At 44.2% G+C, this 21,174-nt stretch overlaps 1 protein-coding gene across 3 annotated transcripts in view; it reads left to right on the top strand.

Moving 5' to 3' along the window:
* Positions 1-21,174, top strand: part of FBXO42 (F-box protein 42) — a 112,001-nt gene that overhangs the window by 78,487 nt on the left and 12,340 nt on the right. For all 3 annotated transcript variants that reach the window (XM_061147999.1, XM_061148000.1, XM_061147998.1), the window contains one exon: positions 416-550. In XM_061147999.1, the coding sequence (XP_061003982.1) occupies positions 416-550 (135 nt within the window). The remainder of the gene's footprint in view (positions 1-415; positions 551-21,174) is intronic.

The raw sequence follows: 21,174 nt of genomic DNA, 5'->3' as shown, positions 1-21,174 counted from the left end.
GAAATGGGAGGACTGAGTCCTCTGTTAGCAGGGACTCTCTTCTTCTAGCCCGTGAGGATAATGATGCAAATTCAGATTAATTATGGAGCTGCACTGACATTTCACTCATTGAGCACTCTGAATCTAAATTCTTGTGTGCTCTTGCTAGAATTATGCTGTCTTATGTAATATCATTGTCAGCTTGCTTAGTGTGCTCAGAAATAACATTTCCGTAGCTTTTCTCTGGTTTTAGTTTAAAGGTTAATGTAGTGTTGATGAACTTGAAGACACAAGGCTGGTTATGGAAAGGTTGGTACCTGGTAGCAGTTATGATATGTGTGAAATAATTGATTTTTGAAAGACATGGACTATAGTTAAGGTCCTAGAGTACCTTCAAAATTAGACACCAGTTGTTCATTAATTGTTTTCTTTCTAGGTGCGTGCTATTATGATGCTAATCAGTCTATGTATGTGTTTGGAGGCTGTACCCAGAGCAGTTGCAACGCTGCCTTCAATGACCTCTGGAGACTTGACCTAAATAGCAAAGAGTGGATCCGACCTTTGGCTTCAGGTAAGAGAGAAAATGCTGCTCTGTGCCCCCTTACAGGGAAACTCCCCTTGCACGGAAACTCATGACCCTTTTGGTGTTGGTCTCAAGAACAGATTACTGGGCCCCAGGCCCTTTGTCAAATCTGTTTGTAAACGCTCAAGAGCGACGTGCTTGTGTAAGGTCTTTGTGTCTTTTCTGAGTTATACTTCATCATTAGTGCTGGGACCCTGCCAGACTCGCTGCACCGCTGTGTGAACTCGTCTGTGTGGTTTTCTCAAGCGCTCGTCCAGGTGTGACGCGCTCTTTGGTGTGAAGGTGAAGTAACAGCGGCACAGTCATGAGAACTGCAGTTGACTGACAGAAGCTGTTGTCCCAGGGCTGAGGTCTGTGAATGTCTTTCGTTGTTGCCAGCTCAGGTATTTGGGGAGTGTGTGAAACATGCCTCTGCTGGTCCCTCCTAACTACTCAGCAGTGTGGGAAGATTCCACAGTCGGTGCAGCCCCGCATCGTCCCACTGCGCCAAAATCTGGGCAGAAAGCCGCCGGGTCATTTTCTCTTTTGACCTAACCTTTCTTGGGGAAGAAAAACACACACACACACGATTGTTTCCGCACTCACAAAGCGGGGTGGCTTGAAAAGGCACAGTTATAAGCTCGGAGGGGCCCGGGTGATGGACGAATAGAGTCCCCTGAGTGTAAAGCACCCTGCTTGGTTTGTTGGCAAGCCTTTCCCAAACATTCTTCTTTTGGCCTTGCAGGGCTGCAATTCATCGTACTTATTTAGGTCTTGTTTGCTTTGATCACCAAATGGAAGGCAACATGATATATTAGAAAGGGCACTGGACTAAGAGTGAGGCGACATGAGTTTCATTTCCTGGCAAAAATCACCAATTCTGCATGTAACAATGACTAAGTTACTGTATCTCTCTGGGAGAAGTATGCAGGCGGATCAGAAGATTCTGTTTTTAAGTGAATTGAGAAAGCTGCTTTATGTTTCCCTTTATTTCTGTAATGACTGCTCTGAATGTCTAGGCCAGGCGCTTAGAATCTCTTTATGAGAAGAAGCTGCATTTTGCTTTCCCAAAGCTGTAAGCCCCTGTTTCTTCCCTCTGCAGTAGACAGTATAGGAGGGAAGCACGTAGTGACTGTAGGCGCTCAAAGCTGGAACTGGGTTTTGAACACAGGAAATTCTTTAAAATTATTGGAAAGATGAAAAAGTGTTAATCTTAAAAAATGTTTGAACATTAGGACTCTTTTAGAGCCTTCAGAGCTTTGTACTCTGGACCATTTCCTTTTCTAGCGCTTTGTAACCCCTGTTGCACTTAACACAGTATGGATTAATACTTAGAACCATGGATTCTAAAATGCAGAGGGTTTTTCTAGCTTAAGCATCCTGTTGCCATTGTACTTATTGTCCAGGCCCCATATGATGTCCCAGTAACAAAATACCAATACCGCCTGTCTCTGTTTTGTAACCAAGCTTTATGACTTTGGGGCTTCCCTGGCGGCTCAGATGGTAAAGAATCTGCCTGCAGTGCAGGAGACCTGGGTTCACTCCCTGGGTCAGGAACATTCCCTGGAGAACAGACTGGCTGCCCAGTCTAGTATTCTTGCCTGGAGGATCCCATGGACAGAGGAGCCTAGGGGGCTACAGTCCATGGGGTTGCAGAGAGTCCAGTACGACTTGAGAAATGAACACTTTTATGCCTTTGGTAATTTGGCGTGGGTGTTGCTCTTTCTTGTACGTGTGGAGTTGTGGACCTTCATAGCCTATCGGCATCTACTTTGTTTATTTTTCCTTATTTTTCTTTACAAGATAGACATGGCATTTTTGTTGTTGTTAACTACTGAGTTTAAAGACTATGCTTTGAAATCCCCAAGGTAGAAGTATCAGGGAAATACCTGTCTTTATAATGCAGATTTTATAACTGATCTGAATTTTTAAAAAAAATACAGTGTTGGACTGTTCCCTTTTATAAAACATCTTGGCTCCTGAAAGTTTAAAAGTACTTTTCTAACAGAATATCTCAAAGAATCTAGTTTCTGCATCACTCTAATCTACAATTAGAGGCTAGTTTTGGGGAGGGGGGGTGGGTGGTGAAGACTGAGCTTTTTGAAATGTCTAGTTTAAATTAAAAAACAAAACAAAACAGTAGTTTAATTAAGAGTCCTATGAGATTCTCAGCTTCCCAGGTGGCACCGTGGTAAAGAATCAGCCTGCCAGTGCAGGAGATGCAAGAGATGTGGGTTCGATCCCTGGGTTGGGAAGATCCTCTGGAGGAAGAAATTGCAACCCACTCCAGTATTCTTGTCTGGAGAACCCCATGGACAGAGGAGCCTGGCCGGCTACTGTCCATGGGGTCAGAGAGTCAGACAGCACTGAGCGCACTCACACAGAAGCATACGAGATTCTCATTTAGGCAGAAATCCCATGGGAAGATTGCCTGAGGCAACCAAACATCAGTGATTCTTTCTGAATAAGAGACAGTTGTTGGTATGTCTTGGTGTCCCTGACTCACCCATTTGAGCACTTGGAGGTGGGTAGGTCAGATGGTGCCCGAGGGGAGCGTGCTGCCTACTGCCCTTTGGTACCAGATGCGAAGTCTTCCAGTGTCTGAGTATCTGCAGATGAAGGGTGTCTAGAGTGATGGTTTTAGCCATGTTCAGTCTTCAAGTGTAGCTCTTTGGAAAAGAGCATCAGGCAGACAGTGGAGCAGTGTGGGTTGGGAGCAGAGTCTTGGCACGGAACACCGCTGTCTCAGGCGTCTTTTCACCTGTGGTTGGTGATGTTGCGCATGAGACTGGAGCGTCTCAGTGTGGTTGGTGTCCTGGCACAGGCTGCCGTAACAAAACACCGTAGTCTGGGGGGCTTCAACCCCAGAAACTTACTTCTCACATTCCGGAGGCTAGGAGTCTGAGATCCGGGTGCTGGTGAAGGCTCTTTTCCTGGCTGTCAGAGAACCAGGCAGCTTGCTCTGTGTCCACGTAGCAGAGAGTGAGTTCTGGTATCTCTTCCTTTTTTTATAAACCGAATTATCTCCTAAAGCTCTCATCTTCATACGCCATCACACTGAGATTCAGACTTCAGTATATGGATTTGGGGAGGACACAGTTCAGTCCATAGCAGTTGGAAATAATGTGTTTTGTCAACAAAACCTTGTCTTGCATTTCTTTTGAAACGATAGGAAGAGGGAGCATCTAGAGGGAGGGGGGTGGTGATGAGTGCTGGAATGACGGCTCTTACAGTTGAGAGAGACCTGTGGTGCTTCTCCGACACTTCCACTGAGGTACCGCCTCCTCCCTTTTACATGAGGGTAGGTGAGTCCTGCCTTCGTGGAGCTTACACTGTAATGGGGAAGAAACGGTAAACAGTCATAAAGGAAGTGAGGAATGGGATGTAAAATAAGAAAGGGAGACAGCCTTTTCTGCTGAGACATGAAAGATACAGAGTGGAGGGAGGTGAAAGTGGCATGTATGAAGAACAGGACGTATTGGAGGAGCTGAAAGCAGCCCTTGTGGATGTAGTGTAATGAGCAAGGGGTGGCATGGCATAGACAGAGCTGAGGTGTAGATGGGAGCCAAGGGTATTGTGATCCTACATACATTTTAAAGAACACTGCTGCTACTATTTAAGAAATGGATTAAAGGAAGGCAAGAAGATGAAGCAGAACAGATAGGAGGCTATCAGAATAGCACTGATGAGAGCATGTGATAGCTTGGACTAGAGTCACAGCAGTGGAGATAGAAGTGAACGAATCTGAGCTGAATTTTTATGTTAAAATTGATGGGACTTCTTGATGGATTAGATATGGGAGGGTGAGAAGGGCAATCAAGGCTGACTTATGTACACTTATGTAGATAGTGGGGCCATTTGCTAAAACAGAAGAAATATTTGGAAGAGGTTTTTTTTTAATCTCTTTAAACATTTAAGTGGTGGTATCAAGTAATTCATTGTTATGGGGAGTCTAGCATTTGAAGTAGAGGGTTTGACTTGCCTTGAATGATGGCATAACCCTCTTGCTCGGTTAATTCTGCTGCAATTCTTCATTTTGTTCATGCAGCAAATATCTATGGATTGCTTACTCTGTGCCCAGTATTCCTTTAGATGCTGGGGATTCATGAGTGAATAAAACAGACAAAAATCCTACTCCTAATGGAGATTAAGGAGAAGGCAATGGCACCCCACTGCAGTACTCTTGCCTGGAAAATCCCATGGTTGGAGGAGCCTGGTAGGCTGCGGTCCATGGGGTCGCGAAGAGGCAGACACGACTGAGACTTCACTTTCACTTTTCACTTTCACACATTGGAGAAGGAAATGGCAACCCACTCCAGTGTTCTCGCCGGGAGAATCCCAGGGATGGGGGAGCCTGGTGGGCTGCCGTCTATGGGATCACACAGAGTTGGACACGACTGAAGTGACTTAGCAGCAGCAGCAGCAACGGAGATTAAATTCAAATAAGGGAAAAGTGAAAGTGAAAGTCGCTCAGTCGTGTCTGACTCTTTACGACCCCCTGAACTGTGCATGGCATTTTCCAGGCCAGGATACTGGAGTGGGTTGCCTTTCCCTTCTCCAGGGGGTCTTCCCAATCCAGGGATCGAACCCAGGTCTCCCGCGTTGCAGGCGGATTCTTTACCAGCTGAGCCACAAATAAGGGAAGACATGTTTAAAATGGCAAGTACGTGATATAGTAGAAGATGATTAATGCTCTTGAAACGAAGCCATAGCATAGTAAAGGGGATGAGGAGCAGGGGAGACTGCCGCTGGGGATCAGGGTAGAGCTCATGGAGAAGGTGACCGCAGAGCAAAGGCTTGATGGGGACAGGGGGCGAACCGTGCTTATCTAAGGAAAGAGCATTCCAAACAGGGGATTACCAGGGCAAGGGCTCAGAAGTGGAGGTGTGCCTGGGACAGTCAAGGGGTGATGAGGAATCCTCTGTGACTGCAATGGAGTGTACAAAGGAGGAGGTACTCAGAGAGATTAATGCAGGAGAGGGTGTCGTACATACACGGCTTTCTGGCTGTTACAAGAACTCTGTGGGCTTTGTCATATTCTTTCAGTGAAATGGCTAGTCATTTAGGTTGCTGAGAAGACTGTAAGAGGACAAGTATAGAAATGAGATCAGTTAAGAAATGGTAGCAATAATCTAGGCAAGAAATAATGGTGATTTGGATGAGGGTATTAACAGAAGGATAAAAGTTGGCTGCATTGGATCGAGTCCACAGTTTGGATGTGGAGTGTGAAAGAGGAGGAGTCAGGACGAGACTATCAGGGGAGTGTGGCGTCTTGGGAGCTACCCTACGTGCACATGTTTCCTTTCCAGGAGAGGAGGAAATCATCAGCCGTGTCTTATGCAGCTAAGAGGTCAAGTCATATAATGACTGAGACTTGGCTTTGAACGTAGCCAAGAGTCTTTAGTGAGAGGCAGGAATGAAAGCCTGTTCGGAGTGGTTTTAAGAGAATGGGAAGAGAGGAGCTGAAGACAATATGAACAGGCCATTAGTTTTTTTAAGAGTGTTGCTATAAAAGAGAGCTGGAAAGTGGGGTGCTGAGTAGAAATTTGTGTAGAATTGAGAGGATTTTTTTTAAAGATGGCAGTTATAGCATGTTTATATGCTGATGGGAATCTAGAGAGAGGAACTGACTCGGATAGAGGAAGAAATAATTGCGAGGACAGTGTCTTTGAATAGTGACAAAACAGAGTCTACTCTGCAGGTGGAAGGGTTGACTGCGGACAGGAGCATTGACTCTTTATCTGTGGAGCAAGGAGTCTATGATAACAGATGCTGGTGGGTGGCTAGATGTGGGAATGGGTGGAAGTTCTCTCTTGACCGCTTTATCACTCAGATAAATTAAGGGTGGAAGAGAACAGAGCCGTTGGAAATCCTGGCCAGTGATTCTCAATGTACAATTATATTCATTGTAGTCTTTGCCAGGTGGTTCTAGGAAGTTGAATGTCTCACCTTCTGGTATTGTATTAAGGTAACCTTCATTCTTAATTGGTTTTGTTTGACTCAGCCTGTGTTCAGTTCCCAAAGCAAATGAGCAGTTCTTAGGACAGATACTTCAAAAGACTAGTGTTTAAACCATTCTTTCTAAAATACCCTTTATTCATACTGAGGCTCATTTTGGCATCTGTTTAATATATGATATCATAGGAAGTGAAAGTGTTAGTCACTCAATTGTGTTGACTCTTTGTGACCGCATGGACTGTAAACTCGCCAGGCTCCTCTGTCCATGGAATTCTTTAGGAAAGAATCCTGGAGTGGGCTGCCATGCCCTCCTCCAGGGCATCTTCCCCACCCAAGGATCGAACCTGGGTCTCCCACATTGCAAGCAGATTCTTTACCATCTGAGCCACAAGGGAAGCCCTATGATGTCATAAAGCACAGCCTGTCAACTCTAGGCCTGGGCACAGTTGATTTTCCTATCACATTCTCCCCATAGAATCTTCTTTCCCAAGAATTCCCCACCCTACCCCTCCAGTTTCTTCCCTTTCAGCCACACATGAAATCCAAAATGCTGCCCTGTGGTTCAGACCCTTGGTTTTAGAAAAACCTATCGTGGTCTACACCTCCATCTAGTGTACACAAACTCTATGCCGGTTCTAATCTTGGACTTGCTGCTCCGGAGCTGCGAGCCTTTGAAGTTAATCACGTCTGCATTCTCTGGGCCTCAATTTCCTTCCCTGTGTAAAGAGGAAAAGATAAGACCACTGTTTGTAAAACCACGCAGCAGATCACCTGGGAAACTTAGTAAAATTCTAGATTCCTCAGCCTCATAACAGAGTCACTCACCTAATCTCAGGGGGTTGAGGATAGAGTGGTAGATCTGCATTTTAAAAAGAAAACGTCCCAGTTGATTCCAAACCTAGCTGAATTTGGAAAGCCTGGATCGCTGTGAAATCTCTTGCTTTCTTACTGGGCAAACTGTGATCTCACTTTGTTATCACAGTCTGTTCGGTGGGTGTGTGCCAAACTGGACTCCCTGACTGTTCTTAAGAACGGCCACTCCGTGCTGTCTGAGCGACTGCTTTCTAGAAACAGCTACCTGTGAGCCTAGTCAGTGGAAGAGGGATGGCTACTCCTCCAGTTTTCTTCCCTGGAGAATCTCATGGGCAGAGGGGCCTGGCAGGCTGTCTACAGTTCACAGGGTCGCGAAGAGTCGGACATGACTGAAGCGACTTAGCGTGCACACGCGCACCTAGCCGAGAGCAGCTGACCTTCCGAGGAGATGGTTGTGGAAACGGGCTTGGAAGTGGGGTATTTGCTGCCCCAGACTCTTCATACATCCTGTCTGACTTTCAGACCAACCCAGCTAGGTTGGCACTGCTGTTATCCCCATCTTGCAGGTGAGGAAACTGAAGCTCAGAGACTCAGCTAATAACTTGCCTAAGATCACACAGTCAGTAAGTGTTGGAGCAGTGACTGAAACACAGGGCTTTTGGCTTTAAAGTCTGTGTTTTTTCATACTGTAACATGCTCTGAGTAGTTTTCTATTTTTCTGTAGTTTACTAGTTTCACATTATCAAGTCTACTTTTGTTTTTTATTTATTTTTAATTGAGGGATATTTGGTTTACTGTAATGTGCTGGTCTCTGCCGTACGTCAGCATGGGTCACAGGTGTACACACACCCCCTCCCTCTTGAACACCCCTCCCACCCCACTCAATTTTACTTTGTAAATGGACTTTTAAGTTTCAGAGTTCTCACACCCAGTTTTTCCTGTTAACGTCTAGTACATTTATCACAATTAATGAACCAATACTGATATATTATTTTATTAACTAGAATCTGTACTTTATTCAGATTTCTTTAATTTTTTTATTCTAATGTCCTTTTTCTGTTCCAGGATACATTACGTTTAGTCTTTATGTCTCCTTAGATTCCTGTTGGCTGTGACAAGTTCCCCAGACTTCCTTGTTTGATGATCTTGACAGTGTTGGAGCTACTGTCAGATATTTTGAGGACTGTCATTCAGTTTCGGTTTATCTGATGTTTTTCTTACGGTTAGACTAGAGTTACGGACTGGGGAGAGGAAGACTGTAGTGCAGTGCCCTTTGTATCATATCCCATCACGGGTACATACTGTCAACATGCTTTATCACTGTTGGTGTTAACCTTATCGTTTGGCTTGAGGTAGTGTTTATTAAGCTTCCCTGGTGGCGCAGAGGTTAAAGCATCTGCCTGCAATGTTGGAGACCCAGGTTTGATCCCTGGGTCGGGAAGATCCCCTGGAGAAGGAAATGGCAAATATTGTTAACACAATAATAACCTTTTGGCCATTATGTCTATCATCAGAGTCAGGAAAGGATGGTGAGCAGCGGGTGCGTCCGTGCAGAAACCTTTTCATAGCATAGAGGATTTTAAAATATCAACATGATTTGCCTTTTTAAATTTTTTGGTGGCAGGCGGGAGTTTGCTGAAGACGGAATCGGAATCTCTGTTTTATATTATGACCTTATAAAATGACGTTATATTATGAGCGTATAAAATCAAGATCCTTCCAGCTATCCAGAGTCAGAAGCTCTGCGGGAAATAATTTCGTTTCTTTAGGACTGTTCCCCAAGAGAAAAAAAATCACATCTTACAAAATCACTGAGTAATCTTGTAGAACAGCTAGTTTACTTTTTAAGTCAGGGGCAGGAAAAAGAAAAATAATGGTCATATCAGATGTCTTTAGGAAGGCCAGAATATCCTTAGAAGCTGGAAAGTGCTGGAACTGTCCAGAAATAACTGCCCAGACTGTCATTGTTTCTCTTCTGTGTGATACCTTAAAAATGATACACATACGATTCTTGCATCCATTGATGAAGCTTTCTGTTCTGTGTCTAGTTTTTTACTGCCCTTCCCTAAGCCTGTGGTAATATCACCAAGAAAGAAAAGTATCCGGGGTACCTAGCACCAGGTATAACCAAAACAGCTGACAGAGACTTTGTTCTAGTGAAGATCACCCAACACTTCCCTTGCCTTAGGTTCCAGATGTCAGTGCTGACATTGAAATAACTAGGTATAGAATTTTTTTAGAATAAAATGTGTAAGTGTACTCACAGGCATTGGGTTCTGCTTTTTGACTTCCCTGGTGGCTCAGACGGTAAAGCATCTGCCTATAATGCAGGAGACCCGGGTTCAGTCCCTGGGTTGGGAAGATCTCCTGGAGAAGGAAATGGCAACCCACTCCAGTATTCTTGCCTGGAAAATCCCACGGACGGAGGAACCTGGTAGGCCACAGTCCATGGGGTTGCAAAGAGTCACACACGACTTCACTTTTCACTTTTCACTTCTGCATCTGAACACTTGATGCATTTTTTTAAAATCAACATGATGTGCAGATGTGTTCTGAGATACCCGTCTATGGAGATGGGGGAGAAGTGGATGCTTACCAACTGGCAGATATTGTAGCAAGAGGATGCTGTTTCATGCCTTTCAGATACACTTCAAACCTCTATTCTCAGTCTTAAAAACAAGTCATTGATTTCACTATTTAAATATTTCCTTTGTGAAGAAATCCCAATTAGTTCTTCCCTGTGAATCTTTTCTTGATTACCAAAATATATTAAAGTCTGTCCTTAGTTTATGTCTTCCACATTGGAAATTCTACATCCTTCAACTTTTTCATTTGGTCCAATCCATGAGCCTTTTCTGTTTTCTTAAAACCCTCTAATTTTTTTCCCCCCTTATTTTAGATAGAAGTTCAGAGTGTCATTGAGAATAAGCAGTGACTTTCCTTAGACTCCTGAGCTATCATGTATCATGTGTGCTATCTTGACAAGCAGTTTTTGGTTGCTCTTGGATTCCTTGTGCAGTAATACTTTCAGACCATCTCGTGTTTCTGTTACTGTCGATAGCCACATAATCCCTGCCCCCCCCCCTTCACCTCCCACAACAGCATTTCATGTTTTATGGCCACAGTAAATTTCATTTTGTGTGATTTATTAACATTATGTCCTGAATGAAATGTTAGAGAGCTAGTCCTATATGGGGGAACACAAAAGGTATTGTCCTTGAGTCCTTCTCACTCCTTCCCCATGAATGACCCTGTGGTTTCCAGGGCACTCAGCAGTGCTCTGTACCAACTCGCGCCCCATACACACTGGTTTGCCTGTTTATTCTCTGTGCAATCCAGGATCAGGCCAGTTTCTCAAGTTTTCCAAGTCCTAGTACCTTGAGATTTTGTAAAGAATCTACAGGGTGCTCTTCCTAGGCGGGTGAGAGCACTGTTTGGTCATTTATTAACTTAAAAATATCAACCTGAATTCTGGGAAACCATCCTTTCAAAGCTCAGTATCTACCTCTCATCTTTTCTCTGGGAGATGAACTCTTGAACTTTAATTGATTCTGCTTATCAAAGAGGTAGTGAGACAGGCTGGGACCTGGTTCGCTTTGCTGTGGTGCTTGCGCCAGGACAAACCTCTCCTCCAGCAATGAAGCACAAAGAAACTGTGTGGGACTAACTAAAAATGACTGCATGCTCAGCTGGAGCAAACTCTGGACAAAAGCTGCAGAAAAACAAAACAAACAAAAAAAAAACCCAAAAAAACAAACCTGCTGCCGCTTCTGAAGAGCCAGGAGCAACATAGGGAGTGGGAGCAGCAACAGGGTGCTGAGCGTGCCCCCCGCTCGCAGCAGCAGCAGGGCAGGCAGAACACAAGCCGCCCCTCCGGCCAGGCCCCGGACACCCCTACCCTCACCCCCAGAAGAAGCGAGCTCCCCCGGCCCCCCCTCAGCCAGGGGGCAAGAGGGGAGCCTCTTGTTTGTTCCCAGCCCACCCGCTTCATCAGGGCCCCGGCAAAGTCTGGCCTGAATTTCTTGTCTGGTCTCCAGTCAGCTTCTGTTGATTGAGGAAGGCCAAGAACCCTGGTTGGCAACAGTAGTTTCCCTGATAATTCTCTTTTCCATAGTTCTCTTGAAAGTGATTATGGGCTATAGATTTTGTATGTGGTTTATTGACTTTTACACTGTGTTCCTTTTTTGCATCCTCTTCCAATTTTAGCAAGCTTTCTGAAACCCCATTGCCCAGTCCTAAAATGTCTCTTGCTATTTTATATATATATATATATATATATAATATCTAATCACTCTCTATATATTACAGTGTGATTAGATATTAAGTGAGGAATGTGTTGTCAGACACCTCACATAATGAATTCTAACTCTTTGACAGTGGATGGCTGGTGTTTCTATTTACTGGTGAAAGTAGTGGGTGATGCCAAGGGGCAGTAGTGTGACATTAGCTTCGACATCAGCCATTTTTTCTTTCTGAATACATTGAGACAATTTACATGTAGGAAAATGAACAGATCTTAAGTGCCCCACTCACATATACAGCCATGTGATCATCACCTAGAGCAAGATGCAAAATATTTCCATCACTTCATAAAATTCCATTGTGTCCTTTTCCTGTCAGTAACACTCCCCACAGGGGTAACCACCGTTCTGACTTCTAAGAGATATTTTTTGAGATTCAGCTTGGGGTTTTTTTTTTTTTGGATTCATGCATAGGCTGCATCTATCCGTTGTTTGTTCCTTTTCATTGCTCTGAGTGTTCCATAACATGAATACAGCACCTTTTTTTTTGAACCTATTCTTCTGTTGATGGCTACTTGGGATATTTCCACTTTGAAAGAAGCTGGAGTCAACATTCTTATATAAGTTTATGGACATATGCACTCATTTCTTACTTAAGATCTCCTTGTCATTGTTAAGGAATATTCTAGACACAGTCAGTACCCAGAGAGTTCTCTATTCACTTAGTCCTGCTCTAAGTAGGAGGATATGATGATATAACTAAGTATTTTAGAGGTTTGAGGAGGGAAGACCACTCAGCTAGTGGTAAAGGTATATGTATTATTAGGGCCTAATGATGTGAGAGTTGGACTATAAAGAAAGTTGGGTGCAGAAAAATTGATGCTTTTGAACTGTGGTGTTGGAGAAGACTCTTCAGAGTCCCTTGGACTGCAAGGAGATCCAACCAGTCCATCCTACAGATCAGTCCTGGGTGTTCATTGGGAGGATTGTTGCTGAAGCTGAAACTCCAATAATTTGGCCACCTGATGCGAAGAGCTGAATCCTTGGAAAAGACCCTGCTGCTGGGAAAGATTGAAGGCAGGAGGAGACGGGGACGACAGAGGATGAGATGGTTGGATGGCATCACCGACTCAATGGACATGGGTTTGGGTAGACTCCGGCAGTTGGTGACGGATAGGGAGGCCTAGCGTGCTGCGGTTCAGGGGGTCGCAGAGTTGAACATGACTGAGTGACTGAACTGAACTGAACATGACCTGAAGTAATGGAAGGAACATCTTGTTGGAGGGAGGGAAGTTTGTTGGCAGTACTGTTAAGAGTGCGGCTTTTGTGCCGAGCAAACAGGTTTGCATCTGATCTCTTCACACTAAGGTTGCTTAGCAACTGGATGACCTTAGGTTGTTTAACATTTCACTTGCCTCACCTTTAAGGTAGACATGGTACTATCTACCTTTCATAGTTTTTGTTCATATTATATACAACACAACACACAGATGGAGTGGGGATGTACAAGCTGATTGAGCAGACACCTTTATATATGTGTTTACAGAAGTACTAGGTAAGAAGTAGAGTGGTCGGTCATAAGTTATCCTTGAGTTCCCAAAGCTTGAAAAGTGACTGCATTCATTTCTTTGTTTGTTCATTTTCATGCCTTTATTATGAGTGAAAGTGAAAATGAAGTCGCTCAGTCGTGTCCGACTCTTTGCAACCCCATGGACTGTAGCCTACCAGGCTCCTCTGTCCATGGAATTTTCTAGGCAAGAGTACTGGAGTGGGGTGCCATTTCCTTCTCCAGGGTATCTTCCTGACCCAGGGATTGAACCTGGGTCTCCCGCACTGCAGGCAGACGCTTTACCATCTGAGCCACCAGGGAAGCCCATTGTTGGAGTATTTGTGCCCAGTGCTGTTCTGAGCACTGCAGCTGTAGGTGTGGGCAGCAGCGAGCTGAGGTGGTCCCGGGGGTGTGAACGAGAAGAGAGCCAGTGGGCTCCCCTAGGAGAGGAGCGTCCTTTCTGTTTGTTTGTGAAGTTCAGATCCTGGGATTTTTCCAGAATACATGCTTTCATGAGGTGGATGCACCTTCTCTTGTTGGAGAGAAGAGTGGAGGAATTTATGTAGCACAGACCTGGGTAAACTCTGGTCCTCCATGGGAGAGAAGAAATACGTTCATACCATATCTCAGTTTAGCTCTCTCCTGCCTGACTAAGATTTTCCTGTTTTGATACCAGGCCAGAAACTATGACTAGCAGCATTGTTTTCACTTCTAAACAGAGCCACTTAAAAGGGCACACACTCCCACCATCAGAACTGCAATTAACAAGTTATCAGATTAAATTCAGATTCTGGACCTTGTCTCCTTCCCTAGAAATTGAATCAAAAGACTACTTGAAATAGAAACAAGGAACTGTTACTGGTTTTCATGTTAATTTTTAGCTGATAAGTGCTGCCCTATTTATCAAGTGGTCTTTCATGTGGGTTTGTTTAGAAGTGAAAACAGTGCCAACTGGGAATTTCTTTTTATTCATGCCTATAGCATATACAGTTATGAGTGAGTAAGTGAAAGTTGCTCAGTGTGTCTGACTCTTTGCGACCCCGTGGACTACGGAGTCCATGGAATTCTCCAGGCCAGAATACTGGAGTGGGTAGCCTTTCCCTTCTCCAGGGGATCTTCCCATCCCAGGGATAGAACCCAGGTCTCCCGCATTGCAGGCAGATTCTTTACCAGCTGAGCTACCGGGGAAGCCATAGCATATATAGTTATACAGGATCTAAAATTTTCTCATGCCCATTACAAAAGCCCCTCTTGTTTTGGATGTTCTGTAAGTGACCCAACGGGTGATGTTGTTAAAAATGTGGGTATAATAGCAATAATGAAAATGTGTGCCCTGAAGCTTGAGATCCAGACAAGCTTTAGCTTTGTCTAATATTAGTGAGTTATTTTGATATCAATTAATAACTCTTTGACCATGCTACAATTGAAGAATAAAATAGGAAAAGCCAAAAAAAAAAAAAAAAAGGAGTGTGACGGGAGCAGCCAAAGAAGTGTTTGGCCTTTCCCCCAGTGAAAGGCCTCCTGGGAAGTTGTGACTAATTGGAGCTAGGTCTCATCCCAACCCCTGAGGGATCCACAACCATTTGGCTTCCATGAATGGGTTCAGTTCCACAAGCATTTTCATAAGAAAAGTTCCTGTCCTCTAGGCTCAATATAATAACACTTACCTTATTGGGAGGCTCTAAATGGATCATTTCAGCACTATACTGAATATAGCACATACTAAGACTGAGGCTGAATACAGGACACCCCTCTCCATTCTCCCCTTCCTTCCTCTAGGAGGCTCTTTAGCCCCTTCCTCCTCTAGGGGGCCCTTTCGCCCCTTCCTCCTCTAGGGGGCCCTTTCGCCCCTTCCCCTCTAGGGGGCTCTTTCGCCCCTTCCTCCTCTAGGAGGCCCTTTCGCCCCTTCCTCCTCTAGGAGGCCCTTTCGCCCAGCGTGAGGAGGGCTGTGCTGGCAGAGGTCCTGTGGAAAGCCACATCTGGATGAGTTCAGGTCCTCTGCATCCAGTACCATCTCCTCGGTGACCAATTTAAATCCCTACTTTAGAACGAATTAAGGAGCACAGTTGGCTGGAACGAAGTCTTGGAAAGCATGAGTTCAGGGGTTTTGTAGTGACTTTGCCAAAGAGTAAATTTATATCTAAAGTTCTGTTCTTTAAAATGAGCGTTATAGTTTTGTATCTTCCCTGGACATCTAAATATTAAGTAATTTCGGCATAATTATTATTGGCCGTGTTGAAGTTAAATTGGAAACATTTTCATCAGCTGAAGAGAAGCTGATCTATCCGTTCCAAACAGAACCTCTGTGGTCCTGACTTTATACTTTGGAGACCATTCTGAATAGTTATTTGTCTTCAAGGTGTTTATAGCCTACGACAGACTTTATATTCATAAATTGTGTTCTTCTCAATTTTCCTTTTTTCTCCCCCTTCCTCAAACCATAAAACCATGAAACATACCTTTCTTGTTCTATTCACAAAGTTTTACCTATAAAATCAAACCAGTTTAGAGATACACACAGCTGAATTATAACTCCAGTAGTTTTCCTTTAAAGAGATTCCTGCCTCCTAAATTATAAGTACCAGCTTAGCTTCTTGTGCCTGGTAGATTTTCTGATTCAGATGCTAGTATGATGTTCTGGGAAATGGCTCTCCAAATCATTCTCTTGACCTCTGACTCTTGCTGTCAAGGTCAGTCACTTCACACACTACCATAGTGACAGCTCTGTTCACTAAAGGCTCGGTCTGCTTCCCAAGACCCAGCTTGGGTCTTACCAGCAAAATTCATCTCTCCCACCCCCCCTGCACACACACCAACTCAAGCTTCTCACTACCACAGAGAAGTACCCACACAAAAGAAGCCATGAGGTAGGGTTGTCGGTTAATCTGGTCTATCTGGTCTTATTTTGCTCTCAAGGCCAGTTTTGTGTGGGAAGGATGAGTGAACCTCATTTGGAGCTGCGAATGAATGCCTTTCATTGGACCTACCCTGAGAAAGTGAGTGCCTGTGAAGAGCTGTTAATATGAGATGGAGAGTATGACCTCAAACCTCAGTCCCATTATTCGTTCTGTAAATGTCCCCTTTGGCATCATTACTGTAAAATAAAATTGTTTGAAAGCATCCAGGGAAAAGTTTTTGACTGACAGTTAAAAAACAGTTTAGACCATGTCCCCCTTTTTAAAAAAGCAAATCATACACCAAAGCATTCCATGAACGAAGTGGAGGTTCTTTGGTCCAGTACTTTTCTTCTGGATTCACTGGCATATGTGAGTCTCTCATAGTAAAAATTTTCATACTCATAGTTTTCTTGTTTTCAAACTTTACCTCTTATAAGTACCTAACTCCTAGTATTAGATCTATTTTCATAGTCATGGAGAGCTATTAGCAAGTCATTTATGTTGCTGTAAATAACTCTAAAAGTGATTCATCTGAAAGCAGTAAGTGGAATAATTTTTTTCTGTTTCTTTTGTAGTGTAGGTTCAGTAACATGTAGATGAGGATGACGAAGGAAATGTTTATATACTGAAAATGTTAAAGTAGTTCCTTTCAGCACCCCTTTAATCAAAGCACTTGTCAGGGAAAACCTACTTTGGATCCTTGTTTGTGTAGTCATAGACAGAGCACATACACAGAACAAAGTCTGGTTGGATTCAGTGTTAAGGAAAATCACCTAAACTGGGGAAAAGGGAAAAGGAAGACCAAGTGGCCTTTTAATGTCATGTTGGAGCATCGTCTAACTGCAGGAGTGCCCAGAGTCCAAGGGCTGGTGCCTGATGATGGTCTGAGATGAAGCTGGTGTAATAATGACAGAAATAAAGTGCACAGTAAATGTGATGTGTTTGAACCACCCCACACCCGACACCCCAATCCTTGGGAAAATTGTCTTTTTTTTTTTTTTTCCACAAAACCAGTCGCTGGTGCCGAAAAAGTTGGGGACCACTGGTCTGACAGGTTCACCTGAAGATGATTTAACTCTCTGCAACATGGTTCTCAAAGTCTAGTCATCAAACATCAGTATCACTGGGGAACTTGTTGGAAATGCAACTTCATGGACCATACCCCATACCTACTAAACAGGAAACTAAAAAATGGATCCCAGCAAGCTGTGTTGTAAGAAGTCCTTCAGCTACTTCTGACACAACTGAAATTTGAAAACTACAGCTGTAGGTGAATGGTAACTTTAACATTTAGAATCAAACCCCGTGCCTGCCAGAGACGCTCAGAGGGCTCAAACATAGCTTGTGCGCACCAGGACCCAGAGACCCCACAGAGACTGAGACAGAGCTGTGTGTGTGTGTCTCCTGAGGAGGGCCAGGTCAGCAGGGGACTTCTGTAGAGGCAGGGGCTCTGGGTGCAGCAGACCTGGGGATGGCATAAGCCCTCTTGGAGGAGATTGCCATTAACCCCACCATAGAGCCGCCAGAACTTACACAGGACTGGGGAACAGACTCTTGGAGGCACAAACAGAACCCTGTGCACCAGGACCCGGGAGAAGGGAGCAGTGACCCCACAGGAGACTGGCCCAGACTTCCCCTGAGTGTCCAGGGGTCTCCGGAGGAGGTGTGGGTTGGCGGTGGCCTGCTGCAGGGTCGGGGGCACTGAGTGGGGCAGTCCGTGCCTGGGGCCTTCTGAAGGAGGTGGCTGTCATCTTCATTACCTCCATAGTTTGGAACACAGCCCCGCCCATCGACAGAAAGTTGGATTAAAGATTTACTAAGCATGGCCCCTTGAGAGTCCCTTGGACTGCAAGGAGATCCAACCAATCCATCCTAAAGAAAATCAGTCCTGAATATTCATTGGAAGGAATGATGTTGAAGCTGAGACTCCCATACTTTGTCTGCCTGATGCGAAGAACTGACTCATTGGAAAAGACCCTGATGCTGGGAAAGATTGATTAGGAGGAGAAGGGGACAACAGAGGATGAGATGGTTCAATGGCATCACCGACTCAGTGGGCATGAGTTTGAGTAAACTCCAGGAGTTGGTGATGGACAGGGAGGCCTGGCATGCTGCAGTCCATGGGGTCGCAAAGAGTCGGACATGACTGAGCAACTAAACTGAACTGAAGCATGGTCCCGCCCATCAGAACAAGACCCAGTTTCCGTCTCAGTCAGTCTCTCCCATCAGGAAGCTTGCATAAGCCTCTTATCCTTCTCCATCAGAGGGAGGGCAGACTGAAAACCACAATCACAGAAAACTAACCAATCTGATCACATGGACCACAGCCTTGTCTGACTCAATGAAACTATGAGCCATGCTGTGTAGGGCAACCCAAGACGGACAGGTCATGGTGGAGAGTTCTGACAAAACGTGGTCCACTGAAGAAGGGAATGGCAAACCACTTCAGCGTTCTTGCCTTGAGAACCCCATGAACAGTATGAAAAGCCAAAAAGATAGGACTCTGAAAGATGAACTCGCCAGGTTGGTAGGTGCCCAGCATGCTGCTGGAGATCAGTGGAGAAATAACTCCAGAAAGAATGAAGAGACGGAGCCAAAGCAAAAACAACACCCACTTGTGGATGTGACTGGTGATAGAAGCAAGGTCCGATGCTGTAAAGAGCAATATTGCACAGGAACCTGGAATGTTAGGTCCATGAATCAAGGCAAATTGGAAGTGGTCAAACAGGAGATGGCAAGAGTGAACAGCGACATTTTAGGAATCAATGAACTAAAATGAACTGGAATGGGTGAATTTAACTCAGATGACCATTTTATCTACTACTGTGGGCAAGAATCCCTCAGAAGAAAAGGAGTAGCCATCATAGTCAACAAAAAAGTCCCAAATGCAGTACTTGGATGCAATCTCAAAAATGACAGAATGATCTCTGTTCATTTCCAAGGCAAACCATTCAGTATCACAGTAATCCAAGTCTGTGCCCCAACCAGTCATGCTGAAGAAGCTGAAGTTGAACGGTTCTATGAAGACCTACAAGACCTTCTAGAACTATCACCCAAAAAAGATGTCCTTTTCATCACAGTGGACTGGAATGCAAAATTAGGAAGTCAAAGAGATACCTGGAGTAACGGGCAAGTTTGGCCTTGGAGTACAGAGTGAATCAGGGCAAAGGCTAATAGAGTTTTGCCAAGAGAATGCACTGGTCATTGCAAACACTGTCTTCTAACACAAGAGAAGAATTTACAATGGACATCACCAGATGGTCAATGCAGAAATCAGATTGATTATATTCTTTGCAGCCAAAGGTGAAGAAGCTCTATACAGTCAGCAAAATCAAGACCAGGAGCTTACTGTGGCTCAGATCATGAACTCCTTATTGCCAAATTCATACTTAAATTGAAGAAAGTAGGGAAAAACACTAAACTAACCAGGTATGACCTAAATCAAATCCCTTACGATTATACAGTAGAAGCGACAAAAAGATTCAACAGACTAGATCTGATAGACAGAGTGCCTGAAGAACTATGGACAGAGGTTCACAGGAAGCAGTGATCAAGACCATCCCCAAGAAAAAGAAATGCAAAAAGGAAAAATGGCTGTCTGAGGAGGCCTTATAAATAGCTGTGAAAAGAAGAGAAGCGAAAAGGAAAGATATACCCATTTGAATGCAGAGTTCCAAAGAATAGCAAGGAGAGGTAAGAAAGCCTTCCTCTGTGATCAATGCAAAGAAATAGAGGAAAACAGTAGAATGGGAAAGACTAGAGATCTCTTCAAAAAAATTAGAGATACCAAGGGAACATTTCATGCAAAGATGGGCACAATAAAGGACAGAAATGGTATGGACCTAGCAGAAGCAGAAGATATTAAGAAGAGGTGACAAGAATACACAGAAGAACTGTACAAAAAAGATCTTCACGACCCAGGTAACCTCGACAATGTGATCACTCATCTAGAGCCAGACATCCTGGAATGCAAGTGGGCCTAAGGAAGCATCACTCCGAACAAAGCTAGTAGAGGTGATGGAATTCCAGTTGAGCTATTTCAAATCCTAAAAGATGATGCTGTGAAAGTGCTGCACTCAATATGTCAGCAAGTTTGGAAAACTCAGCAGTGGCCACAAGACTGGAAAAGGGCAGTTTTCATTCCAATCCCCAAGAAAGACAATGCCAAAGAATGCTCAAACTGCTGCACAATTGCATTCATCTCACACACTAGCAAAGTGATGCTCAAAATTCCCCAAGCCAGGTTTCAACAGTACATGAACCGTGAACTTCCAGTTGTTCAAGCTGGATTTAGAAAAGGTGGAGGAACTAGAGATCAAATTGCCAACATCTGTTGGATCATCAAAAAAGCACGAGAGTTCCAGAAAAGCATCTACTTCTGCTTTATTGACTACACCAAATTCTTCGACTGTGTGGATCACAACAAACTGTGGAAAATTCTTTAAGAGATGGGAATACCAGACCACCTGACCTGCCTCCTGAGAAATCTGTACGCAGGTCAAGAAGCAAGAGTTAGAACAGGACATGGAGTAGCAGACTGGCTCCAGATTGGGAAAGGAGTACGTCAAGGCTGTGTATTGTCACCCTGCTTATTTAACTTATATGCAGAGAAACTTATCATGAGAAACGCTGGGCTGGATGAAGCATAAGCTGTAATCAAGATTGCCAGGAGAAATATCAGTAACCTCAGATATGATTGATGATACCACACTTATGGCAGAAAGCAAAGAACTAAAGAGCCTCTTGATGAAAGTGAAAGAGGAGAGTGAAAACGTTGGCTTAAAACTCAACATTCAGAAAACTAAGATCATGGCATCCGGTCCCATCACTTCATGACAAATAGATGGGAAACAGTGGCAGACTTTATTTTTGGGGGCTCCAAAATCACTGCAGATGGTGACTGCAGCCATGAAATTAAAAGACACTTGCTCCTTGGAAGGAAAGTTCTGACCAACCTAGACAGCATATTAAAAAGCAGAGACATCACTTTGGCAACAAAGGTCCGTCTAGTCAAAGCTAAAGTTTTTCCAGTAGTCACATATGGATGTGAGATTAGGACTCTAAAGAAAGCTGAGCACTGAAGAATTGATGCTTTTGAACTGTGGTGTTGGAGAAGACTCTTAAGAGTCCTTTGGACTACAGTGAGATTAAACCAGTCCATCCTGAAGCAAATCA

The sequence above is a fragment of the Dama dama genome, chromosome 8 (assembly GCF_033118175.1).
Source record: "Dama dama isolate Ldn47 chromosome 8, ASM3311817v1, whole genome shotgun sequence".
Classification (NCBI taxonomy): Eukaryota; Metazoa; Chordata; class Mammalia; order Artiodactyla; family Cervidae; genus Dama; species Dama dama.
The sequence above is the reverse complement of the archived record's forward strand: the minus strand, read 5'-3'. Positions and strand labels throughout refer to the sequence as shown.